Below are 23466 nucleotides of genomic sequence, written 5' to 3' on the forward strand. Positions count from 1 at the left end.
GCTTTTTGAATTTCGGTCTTCAAATAACTTTTCTCCGTGCTGTTTTCTTTTCCTTTCCTCGTACTTTATGATTGCCCTTTTTCTCTCTCCTCATCTAGCCCTCAGATAGCTTTCTGAGATAGGACACGCTCCCTTGTGCATAGAGTGCACAGAGAAGTCAGCCGTTACCATCCCTAGCTCCGGTGAGGTGTCCACACTGGTCCTCCCCTGCCTGTCATGAGCCTTTGTATTTCTCACCACGGCAGTGTATGTCTGAAATGTGAAATACGTACTTGTGGAGAATGTAAGCATCAGATGCTGGTTCTTGTGTGTCCTGTCAGGAGCTAAGCCAGCACCAGCCAGGCATCCTGTATGTGCCACCTGCTCCTCAGAGGATCCTAAAGACAAGGCAGCCTGGCTGACCAAGGACCAAGGCAGGCAACAGGAAAGCTGGCCTCCATGGCCTGGATTCCGATGCATGTTCAAAGGCAGGGGAGGGTGAAAAGCCTTTCCTATAGTCAGACAGCATCCCCAAGTCAGCTGTGGCCAGCTGTTAAAGAATGTGGTTTGCCCAGCCTTGGTAAACATTTGAGTAATGTGGGCTTTCTGTTGGGCTGAAGGGTAGAGTTGCAAAGTCTAGGAGCATTAGACTAGTCCTGGAGTCTAGTTCCAGAACACTGCTGGGGGCAGACACTCATTGCTGAGAAGTGGCCGGGTCCTTCTTAGGGAACTGCAGCCTGGCTTGTACCTTTCATATCTTCGGAGCTGGTGTGTGTCCTTTTCAACTTGAAAATTTAACAGCGATTTGTGATGAAATGGGTCTAAAATACCTTTATGTGCTTCCTCTTCATTCTAAGTAGAAAATGAGTGATACAGTCATTTATCAATGACTCTGGATCATCATTAGGAAACTTGGTTTCACTGTGTAGTTTTTGATTGATTGCTAACTTAATATCTTGTCTCAAGTGAGGTCTATTATACATGGAAATAAATGGCAGTAAGGGGGAAAAACAGAATAAAATGAAGCCAGAAGTGCTCCTGTGATGACCTGAAGTTTGTTGAGTTGATGGGTGTTTCTACATGACAGTGCCTTGGGGTTTGTCTCCTGTCTTCCCATTCTTTCCCCCTTCCTCCTCAGCTAGCCTGCTTGCTTTCTCTCTCTCTCTCTCTCTCTCTCTCTCTCTCTCTCTCTCTCTCTTTCTTTCTTTCTTTCTTTTTCTTTCTGATTTATCAATTTATTATATGTGAGTACACTGTAGCTGCCTTCAGATACCCCAGAAGAGGGCATCAGATGTCATTACGGATGGTTGTGAGCCACCATGTGGTTGCTGGGATTTGAACCCAGCCATCTCTTTCGCTCCCTCCTTAGCTTTCTTATGTCTTCTTTTCTTGAAGGTTGAGCCTTAGTCTCTCAGTTCTTTCTTGGAATCCTTATGGTGAGTTCCCCTGGATGGGAACAAAGTAACATCCCTTTAGTTTGCCAGTTTTTTATTTTTAAGATTTATTTATTTTATGCATATGAGTGCACTATTGCTATCTTCAGACATACTAGAAGAGGGCATCGGATCCCATTACAGATGACTGTGAGCCACCATGTGGTTGCTGGGAATTGAACTCAGGACCTCTGGAAGAGTAGTCAGTGCTCTTAACCAGTGAGCCATCTCTCCAGCCCAAATGATTCTTTTTGTTGTTGTTGTTTTGTTTTTTTGTTTTTGTTTTTGTTTTTTTGAGACAGGGTTTCTCTGTATAGCCCTGACTGTCCTGGAACTCACTTTGTACACCAGGCTGGCCTCGAACTCAGAAATCCACTTGCCTCTGCCTCCCAAGTGCTGGGATTAAAGGTGTGCACCACCACACCCGGCTGCCAGTTTTGATTATGAGTTGCATCATCAGCCTGTACCCAATGTTTCTCTCTGTACTAGTTATATAATCTCCATTTTTATGTTCTTTTGCTCTGGAACTTTACAGTCAACTTATCCAAGAATCTTGGGGAAAGGCCTGGTGGCGTGATTTCATTCAGAGATGTTAGTGTCTGTGAGTCTTATAGGTTGAATTAACCAACAACCACCCATAATGAGATCTCACAGGGATCACAGGGGTGGGGGTGAGGGCAAGAGTAGGACTCAGTTAAATGGTTATCTTAGTCAGCTTGGTCTGTGACTCTGTCTTCTGTGGGTTCTTGGTGGTTACTGATGCAGGAGGCCCACCTTGGATGGGTAATACTGGGCTGTATATGGAAGCTAGATGAGTGGCATAGAAACTAAGCCAGCAAGTTATTGTCCTCCATGGTTTCTGCCTTGAGTCCCTTCCCTGACTCCCCTCAGTGGTTGACCTGCACTTATAAGCCAAACAAACCTCCTCCCCAAGCTGCTTTTGCTTAGAGTGCCTTATCACAGCAGCAGAGAGAAAACTAGAATGATGGGCATTGGGCTCCAGACTGGCAGCCATATCCAGATGAAGACCATTGAACGCATCAAGACTTGTCCCAAATAGTTCTTAATTCAGAATGTTTTAAATTTCTCAGCTATTGCAGACCCTTGTAGTAGAGATAACTTAATGTAGTCTCTGATGTCCTGAGGATGCTGGGCTGCTGCAGGCAGGAGTTGCTGGGAATGCACTTGGCACATGTCACCTTCCCCACAGTCTTTTGTGCACTGAGTTTCATATTATAGTTGAGGGTTGCTGTGAATGGTTTGGTTATGAAGATGGTCAGGGGAATCTTAGTCAGTTACATTGCCTCAGTAGTTGGTGCTCTCATTGTTTTGTATGCTGGCTATCATGTGATTTCTTTTGATTCAGGATTGTTCAGAGAAGGTTTTTGTTGTTGTTGTTGTTGTTGTTGTTTAATCCTGGATTTCCCTTACTATTGGTTAACTACTTCTTTACACTTGTGCTGGGCATTCACACTGCAGTGAGAAAGGGCGCTGTGTTGTTCATTGATTCTTGACCTCAGTTCCTTTCAGCACATGTCTAAGTGGGTTTTTTTCTTACAGTCTGTCCCCATAGTTGTCTGGTGCTAGGAGTTGAAGTAAGTTCAGTCTCAGGTTACAATTAGCTCTCTTCCAGTCTTGCAGAGGAAGAGAGAAATGTTAAATTGAAAATGTAGAAAGAAAATCCATTAGCTCGCTTATAAACACCATTTTGGGCATGAAGCGTTCTTAAGAGCCTTGGCCTTATTGCCTTTATGAAGTCCTTCCTTCCAGGACAGAACTGAATCACTGAATATAGTCTGGTGTGCAGAGTATTTACGCAGAGACTGGGGCAGCCAGCTGCAGGAGGGTGTGTGAAATTATCTGGCTACTTGAGAACTTGAACATGAGAAATTCAAACTATGTGTCTATTTGGCAGGTGGTACCTCCGAGCTCCGCTGCACACGTGATCAAGTACATTCTCTGTGCCCTGCCAGCCTTCTGTGCTGTGAACAGTTCACATTTCTAGAGCCACTCTCAGTCCTTCGGCCAACCATCGCTGTCATAGCATTGCATTCTTTTAAAATTAGAGCACGGCCAGGTTCCCAAAATAGTTGCAGTAGCTGGGAATGCTGGGCAGGAGAAAGGGAGAGTGGCTGTCACTGAGTGCTCCTATGGTCCATGAAGCCAGTGGCCATGCTGCTCTCACAGGCCATGCTTTAACTAAATTGCTCTGTTTAGGGTGGTCTCCTAAGATTTGCATGCACTTCATCCTTAGCATCATGAGTGTGTTGTTATGGCAGAGGCCCAGGTGACCTCCTTATGAAATCCTTGGCTGTTTGCATTCCTGACTTCATATTACTTTGCACTGTGTAGCAAGGCTGCTCACCACAGCCTTTACTGGTCTTTTGTGAAAACCTGTCGCTCTGAACAGAGGCTTGGAGTTTTGGAGGCAGGCACCAGACTTGAACTCAGAACCATTGACCAAACTGGTGAGAGTTGAGTATCTTGGTTTGTATACTGGAGCTGGCAATGCCAGCTTGTTGTTAGGACCAGAGACTAGGTGCATAGAATGGATTCTGCTCTGTGCTGGGCATTTGCTAATGACAGCAAGATCAAGCCACTGTGGTAACACTTTGCCTGCATGAGCACATATCTTCCTTTCAGACAGATACTAGTGACCAACGGTGTGCAGAGATTCTTGCAGAATCAGGCTGTTGTTCACATGAGACCTGAGCTGGAGGTAGTAATGGTACCTGGGCATTGGTCTGTTGCACTTGGTCTGACCTGTACAGGTTGAGCTAGTAGGGGAGCAGTGCCAAGCTATTGTAGCTGAGAGGAGCAGGCATGGGCAGTCAGTGCCTAGGATGTTATTTAGGATTAGTGATTTGTGAGCAACCGGGTCCTGGACATAACTTAGATGTTGATACATCTAAGTCATTGAAGCCCCTTAAGCAAGTGTCGGGGCCTTCCAAGGTTTGAAGAAAACTGAGACTGTTTTTCGGAGATAGAACCTTATCTCCTAGGTGATCAAAGGGATTATCTAAAAGCATACATTTTCCCAAATGCATGCAGCGTAGGTTGACGCCTCTGAGTGGCAGCTCTGGGAAACAAATTGGCCAGACTTAAGAAGTCTTGTGTTCTGGTACTGAGTGCAGGTAACACTCATGATCAGCTCATTGGTCCGATGACCTCCAGGGGCAGTCTCCCTAACCTGTGAGAACTGCCTTTCTCTCAGGTTCCTGAGAGGTTTGGTGGGGAGGGCCAGGGTGCTCCACTCTGGTGTTTGCCTTCCATTCTTATGTTACCTTTCTCATGAATGTTGCTTTGTGCTGGAGCATAGTAGATGTTCTTAAATACTTTAGCCATATATTTCCTCATATTTTTAATCTGAGGAATTCTAATACATTTTGGAAAATATGCTTATTTCAAGATAAGCATGCAAATTTATGGAAAGCATTTGCTCTTGCTTTGTAGATTTTATATTGTTTTGATTTCCCTGACACCCCCCCTCCACTTCTATCTTTAAGACCATATCATAAACACTTTTTCTTCTATGCATTGCTTTTATGGGAGTTCAAACAAACTGGTAAATTAGCAAAGGGGAGCAGTGTGTCAGAAATAATGATGAGGGGACATTCCTAGGTTGGGGATAGATTTAAAAGTTTAATATGTTGCAGTGCCCAGAGGTATCTTGGAGGGGATTTCACCAGGATTTGAAGTCAGGTGGATTTAGAAGGAAGGAGCCAGCAGAGGAAGCCACCAAGTCCCTGAGAGCAGATGCATGGCAGTTACAGATAAGCCTTGCTCAGACACAGTAAATTCTGCGCTCAAAGCAGAGGGAATGGCCAGGGCCACTGTCTCTCTGTCTTGACTCTCCTATGCTATCTATTGTCATCCCGGCCTTTAACTTCTCAAGTCTAGGGTATTGGCCTGAATGTCCCCTGTCTTCATAATCCATGAAACCCACTTATGCTGGCCTGTGCGGTCCTCTTCTGATCCTGTTGGCTGCAGAGATGAGGAGCCACCTCCTGCCCACTTTCCAGGCAACTGAATGTGGATGATAAATGCATCTGTTACAGTCTGAAAGGTTTACAGTGACAGAACAGTTTCATTTCAGAATATGAAGTATGTTTGCATGTGGAGCAGACTGAACATTATTAGCATGTAGCTTGTAGAAGTATCACCATTTATGAAACAACTGAAAACAGGACATAAATAATATTTCATGTCCTGCCAAAGAAGAGCCATCATTACCACGACAGAAAAACGTAATGCACGGGTGTGACCTGCTACCTAAGAGTTTGTGAATGTAGCCAGCATAGTGGTATTTACCTTCACTTCCAGCACTAAGGAGGTAGACGGTCTCTGTGAATTTGAGGATAGCCTGGTCTACATAGTTAAGTCTCAGGACAGCCAGAGCTGCATAGTGAGACCTTGAAAATAGAGAAACAACAACAGGTGATGAATGTCTTATCCTTGAGCATGCAGTGCTGCGTGCTTGTCTTGCTTGCCACAGCAGTCCAGAGCCTGCTACGCCTCTGGGTGGTTGGCATTTACTCCCAAGGAGTGCATTATATTGTGAGTGGTTATGGTGAAGTGTGTGGAATGGAATGTGGTTAGCTGGAAATTTTGAATTATTGATCATGGTACTCGGTGTTCTTAGTGGCCAGGAAAGCCTTCTGTTTATGATAAGTAAGAAGTAGGATTTGCTTCATTACGTTTATACATGGCATAGTATTTTAATTAAAATAGAACATTGCAGTTACCTCAAGACTTTATTTGAGGCTGACTAGGAAGAGGAAATGGAGGGTCTATGAGTTGAGCGTCAGAGTCACAGAGTTGTATCTGCTGTTTGCAGGGTATAGAGATTGGATTTGGCACACAAAATCCTAGAGTCCTTGACAGGAGGGAGAGATGGCACATTAGAATGCAGCCATCCCTGTAACAGCTGCCCTTGAATGTTCAAATATAGAAGTTGGAGTCCTGTTACTGTTTTAGTCAAATGAAATAGACCATTGAGAGAAATGCTTCTGTCCTCCGTGCATTCCCACTTAATGCATAACTTCCTTTTGTGGTTCCCCAGGGAGTCCTTTTACCTCCCAAAAATAGGCATGGTAGACATGTACCTTCTCAAGGAGGAGAGGCGATGGATGCCTTCCTGGCATAGAAGGTAAAGTGATGTTCACATAGCAGTATTTAGGATCTCAGCTTTGGTATCACTCACCACTCAACTTCCCTGAGCCTTTTATGCCTCCAACCCCTAAGTGAGAGAGGAATACTCTTTCTTCCAGATTGGTAAAAGAACATAGCAGGGTCACATATTTTATAATCTTCTCTTTCTCTTGGTTTTGAAACAGTCTTCGCTGTTTTGTCCAGGCTGGGCTGCAGTGATCTTTCTGACTTGTCTTCTCTATCAGAGAATTACAAGGATCACAACTCCTGGCTATAGAGTCCCCCACCCCACCCCCTTTTTTTAATAGTACCAATAAACTTTAATGCCGTTGGATTTACAATAAAAAAGACAGGTTTTTTGTTTGTTTTTTTTTAACTGTGTTTCTGTTTTAGCTATCATTTCTATCCTTACTTTTATAGGAAATTCTCATTTAGATTTGGGGGAACTGGTCTTCCATTGTAGAATCTAAGACAATAAGGAAATAAAATGTTGGTTAGATTTGGGAGGAATGGCCACATTATTTTCTTCTTAAAAGTTGTGGTGTATATATTGTAATCTGATCTTGTTTAAGACAGTCTTAAAATGTAAATCAAGCTGGCCTTGCATTCCGAGCAATCCTTCTGGCTCTGCTTCCTGAATGCTAGGATTACAAGTGTGCACTAGCCCTTAAAATTCATTATTTATCACTTTTAAAGTGTTTTTAAGGAGAGGTGTAGTAGGGGCACACACCTTTAATCCCACCACTTGGGAGGCAGAGGCAGGTAGATCTCTTGAGTTCCAGGTTAGCCTGGTCTGTGGAGTGAGTTCAAGGACAGACAGGACTACACAGAGAAACCTTGTTTTGGAAAAACAACTATTGTTTGTGACACAGGGTATATCTTTGTTTTATCCTGGTTGACCTGAATCTTGCTAGGCTGGCCTTAGATTAAGATGATCCTCTTGTCTCTGCCTCTCTACTGCTGAGCTTCTAGGTATTTACCACCATGCCTGGCTCCAGTTCTAACCACTTTTTTATAGGTGGTCCCCTGGCACTGAGCGCCCTGACATTGTTGTGTAATGTTAACCCCTGTATATCACTAGGACCCTTCCTACCTCCTTTCCTCCCCAGAAAAAGCTAAGACTCTGCTGGTAGATGGACTTATTCTACTGTTGGACCTAGCAGCGCCACCTGGGTATAATGTGCTGCATCTTTTGAGTTGTGGGTGAGTTTATGCTAATGAACAGTGTTGAGCAATCGTCCACCACCTCTTGTAGGGAAGACTCTGGCACACAGCGGGAACTAGAGTTGGAAAGCATAACCCCCAACATGTCAGTGGTGGAGGTGGAATACAAGCAGTTGTTGACCTGTCGAAGCTGTGTTGATACCAGCTCAGTTATTACACCTGCCAGGGAGGTTGTAATTCACAGGATCTGTGGTTCTTTTCCTGCTTAGTTCCAGCTCTGAGTCCCTTAGACATCTGACTTGGTAATCACACTCTCAGTTAACTCGGCACCCTTGCTTAGAACTAGTGTTCCTTATCTGTAGAACACGCTCTTCTGTCTGCAGTCTCTAAGGACCTTACTAAGCTGCCCTGTGGTTTGATTTATTTCTATAATTGATGATGTGAATATTGTATGCTTTTAAGAAAGAGGGAAATGGGCTGGACGTGGTGGCGCACGCCTTTAATCCCAGCACTTGGGAGGCAGAGGCAGGCGAATTTCTGAGTTAGAGGCCAGCCTGAATTCCAGGACAGCCAGGGCTACACAGAGAAACCCTGTCTCGAAAACCAAAATGAAAAAAATAAAAGGAAGAGGGAGATGGAAGATTTTGGAATCAGAAGGAAGAGTGGAGAACAGAAAGAGACAAAGAATAAGGAACACATTTGGAAGTTTGACTTAGGAGGAATGAAGCTGAAAATACCACTGAGGAGAGGCCAGTAGGTAGTGTCTGCACACAAGTGTAGTTGCAGATGTCTGCAGCATAGTAAGGGCAGCTGGGCAAGTGAGCCAGTGTGCTAGCCTCAGCCTGGGTAGTGTTCTGTGCTAACTGGGGCCACAGGAAATCCTAGCTCGGCAAGGGCTGAGATTGGAAACAACACCAGTGTAGAAGGCACATGGGAGGGAGACAGGACTATGAAAAAGCAAGCTTAGAACTTGTTCACTTCTGGGTGTGTAGAAGTTAGTCTTAAGAATCTGGGTAGCCAAGAAGCATATTCACCTCAGTAGTAAGCAAATATGCTTTCACCGTTAATAAATGGTAAAGTTGTAAGTCTAATAAAAATTGTTAAATAACTTTGTGTGTATGTGTGCAAAAAAAAAAAAAAAAAAAGAAAAGTCTGGGTTGCCTGCCCTGACCATCTGTGCTTCGTTCACCTCATTTGTCCCTCGCTGCAGACCAGGAGTCATGCTTCTCTGTGGCCTGAGAAGCAGGGTGGTGGAGTCCTCCTGCTGTGGTGCAGTGGAGATCTAGGATGCATTCCTGGGATTACTAGTTCCCAAATGGGTATTGCCTCCTGCTTTGTTCTGCACAACCCACCATGGTCAGGACCACATGTATGTGACTGCTTCCCAGAGTCTGTTGTTCACCCAGCTTCCTCAGTCATGGTCAAAGTACAAGATTGGGTGTGGGTCCTCAAGCTGTGGTGTTAAGAACCAGGTTCACTTGTACTGTTACTTGGCTTTCCTCTTAGTAATTGCCAGGAAGGCTGTGTGGTGACAGAGATGTCCTGCCTTAGTCCAGGACATGATTCAGTTAATAGTGCAGACACCTGAGAGAAACCTGGATGGACCAGTTTTACCCTGAAAACCACCTGTGAGACTACCCTGTCCAGACCCCATTGACCATCCCAGGTGCTGTCTGTACTCTCCAAAGAGAGTAAGTCATAGGTAGCCTCTGTCTTCTCTCTGACCATTCAAGGACTTCCTAGTGGAAACCGTTTTGTTGCAGGAGCTGATGGGACATGTAGCATCCCAATCTTGCTAAGGCAGTGCCACGCAGAAAAGCTTCCCGACACTGAAGGTCTCCCACAGCTATTCTGAGACTGCATAGAGTAAAATCAAGGACTTAGATGTTCTAGTTCTGAGAAGTGACTTTCTACCTTGCCAGTCAAGGGGGCCATGACGTTGTTTTTTGTTTATTTGTTTTTTAAACTTTGTCTTCCCATGGGAGAGCTTTCATGAAATCTGTAAGTTATCATTCATTGGGTTTTCTAAGGTGGACAAAGGTAACACTTAACCACCAGCCTCTGGTCAAGTGCCCATGCTAGGATTTTGCATAAGCCAGCTTCCTAGGCCTCTGTGAACCTAAGGGCAGCTGTGTTCTCACCTGCTTGAAGGTATTTGTGCAGCTGTGGGGGAAGTGGCATTTTTTTCTGGCTATTCCAGCGTGCCAAGAGTCTGATTATCATTGGGATAATTAAATGCTCAATTATATTTAGATGAATTCAAGTGAGTGATTCTATTTTAATTGTAACAGATCCAAAGACAGTTAATTCTATATTCTTTAGAGCTGTAGTTTTCCTCTGAAAGATGGTTTTTAAAATATTAAAATTAAGTCATGTCAGGCTTTATTTATTTTTGCTTTGACAGAGAGTTGGAGCAGGGAACAGTTTTGAATGTCAGAAAAATTGAATTGTCAGAGAACTCTTTCCCTTAGTCTCTATTTAGAAAGAAATTGCAAGCATCTAAGCTAGAAGGGTTCTTTGTAATGGGGGTAGAGCTTTATGAAAGGAAGTACATGCCTCAGAGATAAGCACTGAGAGCAGCCACGTTGATAAGCATTGTACTCCAGTGGGAGCCTTCCTGTAAGTTACAATTTTTTAGAGACTCTGTCTCCTGTGCATTTCATTTTATCATTGCAGATGTGATCTGGGCCACTTGATCCCTCCCAGAGACTCCCAGAGTCTCTGCCGTTAGCAATACTGTGACCAGAACATTCCTTATCCGTGGATTCTGCATGCATGAACTCCACCAACTACAAACTGGGAATATCTGGTGGAGAATTAGTCTATAAAGTTCCTAAAAGCAAAACTTGAATTTGATATTTGTTGAGTAGCATGCTAAAATCCATATGAGTAGAGTAACATGTATGCATCCTGCCTCTTAGGACTCTTTCCTCCAGCCCCCATTGAGCACTGTGGACTGCTGTGGCTAGACTTGTACTGAACATGTAGGCTTTTTTTTTTTTTCTTGTCATTATACCATAAACAATATAGTTAGGTATTATAAACAGTGTAGATATGATTTAAAGTGTGGGGGTATGCATAGGTTGTAGACATGCATTACACTGTTTTTTGTTGTTTTGTTTTTTTGTCTTTTTATGAGAGGCTTGATCATCCTGATACACAGAATGAGCTGAGTTTGTATTCACATGCACCAGGCTGCTTTTCCAGCCAGCCGGCTTCTACATTGTATCAGAAGATAGGATAAGGAGAACTTTGCACTCAAGAATGGTCTTTCTAGCATATACATCAGACAGTGTATAGGAGAAGATTGTTCCTTATAGCTGATCTTGAGAAGTTATATCACTAAAATTCCTGTGTGGGCTGGGGCTAAACAATATCTACCCTTCCTGAGTTCCCAGTGACAAACCAGGTTACAGTCCTACCAGAGTACACTCTGAGTAACCAATGAGTTTATTAGGCTTAGTTACAGAGCCGTGGGTAAGGGGCTATAGGTAGGGGCAAAGGTGGCCTTGAAGCAGCCACACTGGAGAGTTTGTACCCAGCAGCACAGTTGAACTCATCGAGATTGTAGTAGTTTCTCACTTGGAATACCAGCTAGAGTATTCCATAGTTTCCTATCTTCAATATCTTCCCAAACGGAACTTCCTACTGAAGCAAACACAATTATATCTAGATCTAGTGGATCTTCTTTACAACGCCTCAATTTAGCCAGTTTTTTCCAGCCTTCCCTTTAGTGTAATTTGACCCTCCCCCCTTTTTTCCCCACCCTTCTCTGTTCCTTCCTTTCATGTACACAACGATGTAAGCAGCTGATTTCTACCCAGGGCCTTCTCCAGACCACAGCTTACAACCAAGTTCCATATTCTGGGTATCTTGTGCCTGACCCTGAAGTCCTCCCATGCTGCATCTTCACTAATTTCTGGTAGCCCCTTCTACAGCCCCAGGCCCCTGTGTGAGCTCCCCATCTGGGGCCCGGCCCTGCGGGGAGGGGTGTCATTCTAGCCCTGCCTCACCTAATTGGCTTCTAACTGCCTTCTTCCTGGAGCTTTCCCCAACAGCCTCTACCTGTGTTTGGACCAAACCTACCAGCTTTACTGTTCATTTTGCCTTCATTTGTACCTGGGTTTCTATCTTAGCTTGAATCTGTTTACTTTTTATTTCCCCCAAAGACATGTGACTCAAGAGCACATAGTTTACATCCCGCCCTTTGTAACTTGGATCCAACAAGGCTACTTTTCATAGTTTAGGTGGCCTGTTGGATTTTATAACCAGTATAGGGGGAACTTGTGCTTATGTTCCTTTTTGTTTGTTTTGTTTTTCTAGACAGGGTTTTACTGTGTAATCCTGGCTGTCTTGGAATTCGATTTGTGGACCAGGATGCCCTTGAACTTGAGATCTGCCTGCCTCCGAAGTGCTGGGATCAGAGGTGTGCCCCACCATGCCTGGCTGTGCTCACATTCTTAAAGCTTTCAGCAGGGATAGTTTACAAAAAGTAAATGCCCCTTTCAAGTAAATTAACTAAAAGTTAGAAAAGAACTGTAGCTCATGGCAGTGACCTGTAAATCTTTTACTTTCTAAAGTGGCACCATGCAGCCGAGTCTCGAGTGTTTCCTGTTTATCACTGCAGTAAACACCTGGGGACGCCAGCGTGTGAGGCTTTGACAAGTCTCGCTGAAAACCCTCTCAGACATACAGAGGTGCACCTTGAGAAGGGAACTCAGCATGCTTTATGTGGTGGTTGTCTTTTCTCCTCTTCTTCATACTTAAAATATAAAGCTTGTATTGATTGTGCTTTCTGTGCTAAGAAAGCCCCCAGGCAGAGAGAGGACCCACGCTGCCTGTGTCTGGCCAGTTTGTGCACCTGCTTCCCTTGGCTGTTCTTCTGCTCTGCAATTTTGACCTATAGTAGACAAGGGCTTCTTCTTACCCTCAGACCCCATCCTTCAGTTAGCATCCCTGCTACCTTGTCTATTTATCTTCATCCTATGACTTAAGAAATTTCCCCTAGGAATTCTAGCTCTGAAATATTTAAAATGTTGACTTCAAAGTCAGTGGAACTGTGCCAAGCACACTTCTGAAGATAAACGAGGAAGCTTTTGACAAAGGACAAAGTCAAGGTCCATTAACTCACACAGGATGGGGTGTCTCAGGGAGGCTGGGCTTGTGCTCTGTTGTACAGAGAGAAAAAAGCCTTACACTGAAACAAAAACAAATGACTTTAACCTTATAGGGAATGATTCCCATGGGACAGGGCTCCTTGACACACTCAGCCTCTGCAATAGGTCTTCTCGCCGGCCCAACTTCTCTTGATGCAGAGAGGGTCCTGGTGCCTCTGGCTCCAGACCACTCCTGGATTTCATGTAGCTTGGGTTACAGAACTACAGTGGACATTTGGAGTGGCTGAGAGGGTGATGTGCAAGGGTGTGTCTGCACATCATGCTGTTGATTACAGAGAGTGGTACACAGGGCCATGACTCCTCATACGCTGACTCTGAGACTTTGAGCATTGTTTCAAGAAAACTTAACTGTAAGACCAAAGTTCATATGCTTACTGGGTATTAATGTGACTTTTATTCCTGTCCTCTTTGCAAATCAGAGATTCTGCTCCTGTCCAACATGTCCAAGGAGATGTCAGACTTTTCAGTGAGTTTTAGCTCATAGGAATATTTGTATGTGTGGAACTTAGTTTTAAGAAAATAGCCTTTGGGTCTGGAGAAATGGCTTTCTTTGTAGGACCTGAATTTGATCTTTAGAACCCATGTGGAAAAAAACCACCACAGGCATGTTGGTGCACACATGTAATCCCAGAGTGTAGGAGACAGATAGTGATAGGCAGAATCTTGAGGCTTACTACCCAACCAGCTTAGCCTACTTGGCAAGATCCAGGCAAACAAAAAAGGTAGGTAGTGTCTCATTGTCCCCCCACCCCCATCGTGTGTGTGTGAGTGTCTCAGTGAGTGTGAGAGGGGGCGTGTTTGTGTGTGTATTTCTATATCTTGTACAAGTAGCCTTTGGCTATGATCACATTTCGTTCAAAGTTGGAAATGCCTCCAACTGATCCCTGTAACTTAAGGTTGTGGGCTTATACTCTCAAAGCAATTCAGGGCTTGCAGCAGAATGGCTCATCATGTGCCCCTCACCGCACTTCACAAATTAGCACAATGAGTAACTCAGACAAAATGATACTGCAGGTAGACTAGGGGCATTAGGAAAGTGTGGGAAGTAGGTGGAACTGAGGGGAACTTGGAGGGTCTGCAGGGCCCAGTGGTTTGCAGTGATGCAGAGCATCAGGAAGAACGTGTGTATGATCAACGAGAAATTGAGCAGCCCATGACAGAAAGACCACTTGGAGAGAAGAGGTAGGGATAGTTATCTGAGTCAGATGTTATGTACTGAGAACATGAGACACAGACAGGAATGAGCAGTGTGAAGGTCCATGTAGATAGAACTGGGAGAAGGACAGAGCTCTGACGCAGTCACTGGTCAGGTGCAAGTGGTATCCGAGTTCTGCCCTGGGCAGAGGGCAAGGCCAGGGTGGAAGCTGGAAGGCTGGCAGAGTTGTGTATCATTAGCATGAGTCAGTGAAGCAGGGGACTTGAAACTAGGACACCTGCTTCCCCATACTCACGAAATGATTCACAGAACCAGGAAGAATGGGACAGATTAGAAGTCAGCAGTCCAAGCGCCCTGGGGAATGATGGAGACAGTGCCAGTAAGATCTCCAGGATAACCTCTGGGAACAGAACCAGATTCTTGCGACAGAAATGCTCATTACCTTGAAAGCCTCAATTACTCTTGGAAGCACACTTGTCTTATCATGGCGCCCCTGCTTAGTTGCTCACAAGATGCCACCATGTGTACCCACCAGCTCATATAGGCAGTCACTCTGGAAAACATCTCAGGGTTGGGCTTAGTGACTAAGTGTGTGTGCAATAGAAAGGGAAGATAAAAGTAAGAACTTCCCTCTGGATCCCAGCCCATGGGCGAAAGGTATGGGGTTGGAGAGAGAAAAATATTAAGATGAGGAAATCCGTATGAAGGGTCACCCTGGGGAGGTGCCGAGTGTGAGGTGCTGAAAGCTCAGAAGAAAATAGCAGTACAGATCGGGGCGAAAAATCAGGCTGTCTCCTCATCCACCCAGCAAATAGATGTTGCACAGCTGTAATACATCTGCTACCGTTGGAAGCCGACACTGGAGAGTTCTACATGGAAGTAATTATGAAGAGATTCTAGAAGAGGCTGAAAAGAGAGGCTGTAGGATTCCTGAGAGGAAAGAGGCATGAGCAAGAAAGCAGAGGGAAGACCCAGCAGGAAAAAGAAATGTAGCTAGTGTGAAATCCGGTCCCAGGACAGCATTTCCCAGGACAGATGTGGACCCAACAGCAAGTTCTGACTCAGCACCTTCCTCACTGGAGAAGAGGTGTCATTCACCCCTTCCTGACCAATGAACACACAGCTGCACTGAGCCCCTACAGCCCCTAGGTCTCATCTCCATAGAGTGGTGGCTTTCTGAGTTGTTGGCTCTTTTGAGTCCTGAGAACTGTACAACCTGTTACCAGTTTGTTGTGTTGTTGTTGTTTTTTCACAACTCTCATCTTGGTTTACTAGACATTTTCTTCCTTCTCCTTCTCAAACTGATGGTGCCAGATACCTACTTAGCAGATGGATGCCAAGTGGCTTAACCTTTGGATACACTCGTGTGTCTCTAACTGGTGCCAAGGTTTGCTTCTTGTGTTGGAGTTTTGGACCTCTCCTCTCCACACATGCACACTTCCCAGCTCCTCTGCTGACTCTGTGGTACTAGGTGCAGCAGCTGCCTCAGTTTGCCCTGAGCTCCTTCCATTTCCTTCTGTGAGTCTCCCTGCTGGCCTGCAGCATAGTGTTGCCCCTTGACATTTAAACAAAACAAAACAAGCCCTTTTTCTTGAGCTGCATCTTGATTTCTGTGTCCTCGGAGAGAATGGGCTCTGAGTCTTTACTTGTTTCCCAAAAGAAGCACCATAAATTCCCTTCTGTTGCCTGAATGAGGTATGAAAAAAAGGGAAAATCATTGAATTTTACCAAAAGCTGAAAGTACACCATAATTCCCACGTCTCAGTCTGCTCGCTCACAGGGCCCTGTATATTTACGTTTTAAAGGAGCACTGCATTATTTTTGTAGGCTGCTTTTGTTGAACAATCTGTCTGATGTTAGCTTTTCTACAGTCAACTATTTCTCGGCCTCATGTTTCATTAAAACTGACCTTTTTAGAAACTGGAGAGACGGCTCAGTGTTTCAGAATACTGGCTGCTTTTCCAGAGGATCTGGGTACAGTCCCCAGCACCCACATGACTACTAACAACTGTCTAGACTCCAGTTTCAGAGAATCATAAGCTGGCAAATGTCCAGCTTCATGACCAACAGGATGGATACTGTAACAAGACACATCATTGCTGCTCTGCACCCCGTGCAAGGGAGGCTTCTTCCCAGATGAGACCCTTCCCTGCCCCATCATCACTGTCCTTGAGGGATTCAAGTATTTCTTTCTCAGTATCCCATCAAGTTAACAATAACAATGTTGTTGTCAAGTGAATAATATGCAGTAACATTTCATTTTGGTGGGTTTACACACTTTACCCCTGGTATCATTAGTGTGACCAGATAATGTCAGATTGCCAGATTGTTTCTCTAAATTTCTGTAGCAGATTATACTCCTTCAATAAGGTAACACACTCTGCTATTCAGTCTTGTCATCCGTATTCCATTTCTCATTTCTGTGACAAGAGCAGCATGACACCTAGAGGAAGACTGGGATTATGTTGGCTTCCGGTCTGAAGACAGGGAGGTCAAGGAGCGACAGCAAGAGCAGGAGGTGTTGGGTCTCCAGGCAGGAAGGAGCAGAGAGCTGGGTGCTGATTCTCTCTCTTAACGCCTGCCGAGATTCTGGTCTTCCAAGACTCCAACCCATGGAACAGTGCCCTCTTCCCCTAGAACTGCTACAGAACTTGCATGTGGTCGGAGATGCTAGGGTTTCCTAGAGGACTCCAGACTCAGCCAAGATGACAGGGATGATTAAATGGCACACTACCTTGAAGTTGTCAAGTCTATAATTTTCCTCAGTCTTTTGGATATAAAATAATTATTCATTGCTCTCATGTGTATCTTCATGTGCTGTTGTGTGTCTCTCTGTGTCTGCCATGTTGCACATGTGTCAATCAGAGGACAATGTAGGAATAGGTTCTCTCCTTCCATTGTGTGAGTTCTAGGGATAGAAATCAAGTTCTCAGCCTTGAGAATAAGCATTTTTATCCATTGAGCTAGCTCTGTCTGTCCATTGATATTTTTTGTAGGCTAATAAAGGGATGTATTTTGTGTCTGCCTCCTGATTTATTCTACTTCATCGGAGAGTGTAGCATTCTTTCACATCTTCACCTGCCATCACTTCCCACCAGCATGCAGGGAGGGGAGAAAGGAGAGCACACCTTTCGATGCAAAGCTACACCTGCTGCTTGTTCACTAACATCTGCCCTTGGCTGGAGCGGCCAGAAGGCTGCGAGTGCAGTCCTGTTCTACATATGGTATTTACCCAACCAGAACCTTTACAGAGGCACATCAGGAGGCCACTGCTGAGTTGAAATCTTGAAAACATTTAGTCCCAAGAAGAGGCTAAAAAACAATGTGATTGCTTTCAAATTAGCTATCTTTTAGTGAACTGTTCTATGATAAATGACAGTGTCTTTCATATTATTAAAATTTCACTTGAAGAGCTGTTTGCCAAACCTTTTTTTACTTTGACTTCAAAAACATGATTATAAAAAGGAATATCAGGAAATGTAAGGACTGAGTAAAACCTTACCCGAAGCTCATTTGCATTTGTTTAGGTGAGTAGCCAGGGGCAAAGTCATGGCCGTAGTTTTACAAATATGGAAGTCAGATTTGTAGTCATTTAATTCTGAAATAGGCCTCTGTTTGATCTTGTAAAATTAATGTTCACTTTATGCTAAAATATACAAGATAGGTGGTAGCAGTTTTAAGCTAATTCCTGTTGGAGTTTTATGGGCTTGAAGTACCGTTGTGCTCCCCCTACACACACTCGTTAGCTGATGCTGTGTTACCTCTGCTTTCTTTAGGTATGGTGTGAGTCCTGAGAACATCATCCTCTATGGACAGAGCATTGGCACTGTCCCCACTGTGGACCTGGCCTCGCGGTATGAGTGTGCAGCCGTCATCCTCCATTCCCCACTGATGTCTGGTTTGCGTGTTGCTTTTCCAGATACCAGGAAAACATACTGCTTTGATGCTTTCCCCAGGTGAGCTTATAACTGGACAAGTGAGAAGTCGACCAGTGTTCAGAGTCCATGTCTCTATCAACTTCTAAATATTGGTTGCATACCCCTCTGCCAGGCCCCTGGGCATCACTGTAGACGTGAGGCAAATGTAGCACACTGAGACTTCAGACTTCAGGGCTGCTACACATTAGGAAGTCTCCAGATGATGGATAAGGACCTTGAGTGTGCCAGTACCCAGGACTAATTGATTCAGCTGTAACATGCAGCATGTCCTGAAGGAATTTCCAGTTCAGTATTCATTTATTCAGAGGGACCTGAATTGCTCAATTACTGAAGAGCTATATACAAGAGGTGTCAAGAAGCAATTAGCCCTGGTATAGACCCTGAACTAAAAACAAGCACACATGAGAAATTTCTTTTTTTAGTCAGAGAATATGGATGAGGGGAAAGTGACACTGTAATCTTTGTGAGAAGAATAGCAAGGTAGCCCTGGAGATGGTTGAAACAGCCATCCCCTCTTCCTGATCTAATACTTTCAGACTGTCCCTGCAGAGATATCCTGCCCTGGGAGACTCAGTCTTGGTCATCCTAAGACTCTCCTGCTATCTGACCCCTGCTGTTCTCTAGCTCCTCCTAATGGAAGGGAGAACCAATAAATATAAAAGCTGGGAGCAAAGTGTTTGCTTTGCAAGAGCCTTCTTGGCTATTTGTTTTGGGTTTTGCTTTTTAAGAGATAATGTGGGAGGTATTTTTAAAGTATTTGCCCCTAGGCTTTCCCCACAGTGCATTGCAGAAGCCAGCCGGCTTGTATTGCACTTTCCAGGAAGAGCAGCAGCAGGAGTAACGCAGGGTCTGAATGAAGATCTGGGTTGACCTATTAATTGCCACTGTCTGCTCTCGCTGGAAAAGAAACGACAGCATTTCGCTGCATGACGTGGTGTTCCAGTGTCTCATTTCACAGGAAGAGACTTTTGTTAGCATCTTAGCTGATTTTCAACATGTGTAGTTTGTACCAGGCTTCACTGAAACTCTGCTTCCTGGGAAAGGGACACTGCATTTCTGGTGGCGTGGCTGCGAATGCTAAGTAGGGTTGACATGAGAGGCAATTTGTGTAAAGACATGTTTTGCATGTTTGTGGGAAGTTACCCTGGCAACAAAACGGTGAGATTAGCTTATATCTTAAAATGTAGCCATTAAAACTAGTTCCCTTGTAACTAATTGTAATTTATTAATTAGTAACAAACCAACAACAAATGCTGCTTGTCTGATTCACCAGGCACTGAAGGCTGGCCCTGCAGTTAGCCTTCCCAACAGCTTTGAAAAGTTGATCCAGTTACTGTATTCTTTACAGATCAGGCCAAAAGCAGTGACGTCACTGGCTTCGTAAGGTTGGAGACAAAAGGGCCATTGCTCCCTAAATTATTGATGGAATAGATTTCAAGCCATTAATGGCTACACTGGCCTTCATCATTAATTGGATTTGGCAACATTTCCTTTTATGATGTTCCTTGCTGTCAAATGGCAAAATGTTGTCTTTCTCAAAGGGATGGTTCCTTCCTGTGTGTGTGTGTGTGTGTGTGTGTGTGTGTGTGTGTGTGTGTGAGAGAGAGAGAGAGAGAGAGAGAGAGAGAGAGATATTGAGAGATTGAGTCCTGGTCATGCTTCAGTATTGGTTACCCTCTGCCTTTGCAAATAGGGCCAGACAGTGGCTTTCAACTTCAGATGCCCTCCCTCTCCAGACAGTAAGAGATTCCCATAAATGGCAGCATGGGATGTGATCTCAGGCATGTCATAACTGTTGAGTAAATACATTTTTTTTAATTGAGTGCAATTGAAGGCTTATAAAGCAAGGCACTTTAAAATTAAATCCAGGAGAAGTGTAAGTTTTTGGTACGATTCCTGGCCTGCAAAACTGCACATGGCCACAGAGGCTTTGATCTTCACAGGTCCTGTGGCTGCTGGGGTTTCTGGGGTGCCTTTTAGCAGTTGGCAGCTTCCTGAGTTGTTCATAAAGACTGTGTGACAGTCACTTGTAGACCTTTGGAATGTGTAACTGATGTTAGCCTTCTTTATTATCTCCCTGGCCTGGTGCCTGTTATTTTGTAATTTTCGAGCTTCAGTTCCCTCCCTGATTAAACAGAGAAAGCAATTCCTCGTGGGCCCTTTTTCATAAGGATTAAATGAGACTTCATGTGAACTGTGCAAAGTGTTCTGCTATGATGGATGTTAGCTGTTACTTTATCAGAAAGACTCCCACAAATAGCCCCATTTGTGTCCCGCTACAATCCTGACGAGGATCAACTATAAAACGGAGTCGCAGCAAGCAGGTCTTGGGCAGAAGGACAGATGGAAAGAGGTGTTTATTCATGGCTTAAAGGGCCATCACCCCATCAGAGCAGTGGCCCGTTCACCCAGCCTGACACATGCTGACGGCCCTTTCGCTCCTCCGTGGATGTGTTTTCATACCTAAAGCAGAGTCTTTAGAAGACCCATGAGAATTCATCCTGTGAGAGTGGATCTCATTTTTATAAGCAGTTGGGGTAGAATCTAAGCATCACATTAAACTTTTGATGGAGCTGGGTTGTTGTTGTTGCTTTTAATCAAAGAGTCCTCTGCTTTTATGAAATGGGACTTGTTTAAAAATACGGTTTTTTTTTTTAATATGTGTGTGTTTTGCCTGCATGTATGTGTACCACGTGTGGTTGATACCCAAAAAAGCTAGAAGAGGGCATCAGATTCCTTGGAACTGGAGTTACTGATGATTGTGAGCACCATGTGGGTACTGGAAGTCGAACCTGGGTCCTCTACAAGAGCAATAAGCACTATAAACCACCAAGCCATCGGTTCACCTGGATTTGTTTCCTAAGGAAGAGTTCTGAGAATTTGAGGAGTATCCAGTCCCACTTTACAGAGCAAGTGCTTGCTTGTTTATATTTTAAAATCTTCTCAAAATATGAATTAAAAATATTAGTTGCTGTTTTGCTAGTCTGATGGTTTTAGTTGTTTTTAATAAAGCTACTTTTAAAAAAATCACTAAATGCAATATAGTATTCTCCATGGGATGTTCCCATGGAAAGAGACAATTGTGGAAAAACAAGTGAAACCCAACTAGAGGTGGGAGGTTTTAGTTAATAGGAAGTACTAAAGTTGGTTTCTTGGTTTTGACAAATGTATTTGGTAATGGCTGTTGTTAGCCCGATGGGAAATGAGTTAGGAGTTATGGGCATTGGTAATATCTTTCTTTGCCAGAAATCCTAAATAATTCCAAATTTAAAAAACATATATGTGAAAGGAAAAAAATGTTAGAACAACAATGGGAACGGCAGGTGAGCCATTATAGTATGTCAGTGTGAGTTTTAACACCTGTACCTGGGCTTCATTCCTATTGATGAGGGCGGGGCACAGCTCTGTGATGTCCAGCTGTGGATGCTGATGCGCTTGTCTGGACAGCACTTCTCCTGTGAGTGTGACTAAAGGAGTCTTTCTCTCCCCTCCCCTTCTGTTTTGCAGCATTGACAAGATATCTAAAGTCACCTCCCCTGTGTTGGTCATTCATGGTACTGAGGATGAGGTCATCGATTTCTCCCATGGCTTGGCGATGTATGAGCGCTGTCCCCGTGCTGTGGAGCCCCTGTGGGTTGAGGGGGCTGGGCACAATGATATAGAGCTCTATGCACAGTACCTAGAACGACTAAAACAGTTCATATCTCACGAGCTTCCCAACTCCTGAAGACAGCGGCCAACCTTACCTCATTACTGTGAAGCGAGGATCCTTGTTTGCACACGCTTTGACTGGATTTAACAGTGATACCCAATAACCACAGAGAAGGGCCCAGCCTTTGTGTGTTCTTCTTAAAGAGCTAACACAGTCTGTCTTTTGTACCTAATCTCCACCTTCCATTAGGCTGAGCAGCTGGATTCTCAGCTGCAAGACCTTGCAGGAGTGGGAACGAGAGCTGACCATGAGGACTGGTTCCCAGGGCTGTAGACTAAAGTGTGATCAAGTCCGTCTCCCTTGCTGTCTGTCACCTCTGATTCCCCCACCGGTACAGGATCACCTCTCATCCATGTGCCGGTGTTTGACCTGCGGCGCTTTCAGCCCTGGTGCCATGGGTGAGATTCATATGTGAAGCTATGGTAGTGTAACTGGAAACTGTCGTGAGAAATCCTCCATTAACTTGTATTAACACGCCAGTCTTTCCCACACACATGCATTGAAGAATGATTTACTGGAACTATCACTAACAGCTTCATCAACTGTTATCATTTAAATACAACTGGAATATTCTTAAACAACAGGAAACTGGGGTTTTTTTAAGTGTAAATTTATTACTAGCCAAGAGTTTTAATATTTTGATTGTCTGGTCTAATAGAGCCTGGCCGACTTTCCTTCTGTAAAGTCCTCCTTGTCGGCTTTCTTAAAGTCCTGTACATATTTGCAATTACATTGTGCACAGATTCTTAATGGATAGATTTCTTTTGTCAGGCTACAACAACAGACTGCAGATTCCTTGTTTGTATTGTAAATGATTGAATACATTTTGTTAATATGTTTTTATTCCTATGTTTTGCTATTAAAATTTTTATAACATTTCCAAGACAAAAATTCCAAGTTTCTGCTTTGAAGAATTTAGGTAATTAAATTACCCTAAGCTGATCTCTTAGTTTAGGAGTTATTTGGGTTTTGACACTGGAGTTGTGCCAGGTGAACATCAGAAACAAGATGCTTAAATCATTACACTAACTTGTATTGGTTGCGGGGATTGGGTTTGGGGTCGTTTGGTCTTATTTTAGGGTTTTTTTTTTTTTTTTCAAATTTAAAAGCCTTAAATGTACTGTAAGCCTCAGATCGTTGTACAACTGGATTGCGTTGGTTGCCAGTTTGTGTGCTGTTGCCTGGATGCGGCACGGTGGTTGGTAATGGAATAAAGGACGCATGGATCAGAACGCATAGGCTTATGTGCTCCTTCCTTCATCTCGCCATCAAAAGAAATAGTAAGACGCACCTTTCATCTCGACTTAAGAGAGCATCCGTGGGGCATCACTGTGGTAAAAGGGCTGAGACACAGAGCAGCAGTAAACATAGATGTACATCCCTAAGTGGGACATGCAGTAGGCCTGCTACAGAGACAAGAGCCGAGAGGACTCTCGTGGCCACTCGGCTGGGAGAAGACAGAGAACCTGTTCTCTGGGAAGGATGAGTCATGGGAATACCATAGGTCCTTTTGGCCTTTTGATCACCTTCCCAGAGAAAGGATACTAGCTTTCACCTCGAAGTATTTCTTGATCGTACTTTAAGAGGCTATAGTGGTTACCCAGCATGGCACATGCTTTAGTTCCAGCACTTGGGGACAGTGAAGGATATGGATGTGCACATCCAGTAACAGGCAAAGTACCAAAGCTGCTGAGAAGTCCAGAGCACTAGATGGAGAAAACACCCCAGAGGCCTCTTTTAGAGAAGCTAACCTAGG

General features: G+C 44.2%; 1 protein-coding gene across 1 annotated transcript in view; it reads left to right on the top strand.

The window, feature by feature from the left end:
• Abhd17c (abhydrolase domain containing 17C, depalmitoylase) overlaps window positions 1–22942 on the top strand; it is a 42493-nt gene extending 19551 nt beyond the window's left edge. Inside the window, exons 2-3 of the mRNA XM_021168725.3 lie at window positions 17837–18016; window positions 21506–22942. Of these exons, the coding sequence (XP_021024384.1) occupies window positions 17837–18016; window positions 21506–21725 (400 nt within the window). The 3' untranslated portion in view covers window positions 21726–22942. The remainder of the gene's footprint in view (window positions 1–17836; window positions 18017–21505) is intronic.
• Window positions 22943–23466: the final 524 nt, after the last annotated feature.

This window comes from Mus caroli, unplaced genomic scaffold, assembly GCF_978045245.1.
Source record: "Mus caroli unplaced genomic scaffold, Mus_caroli_1 scaffold_8, whole genome shotgun sequence".
Classification (NCBI taxonomy): domain Eukaryota; kingdom Metazoa; phylum Chordata; class Mammalia; order Rodentia; family Muridae; genus Mus; species Mus caroli.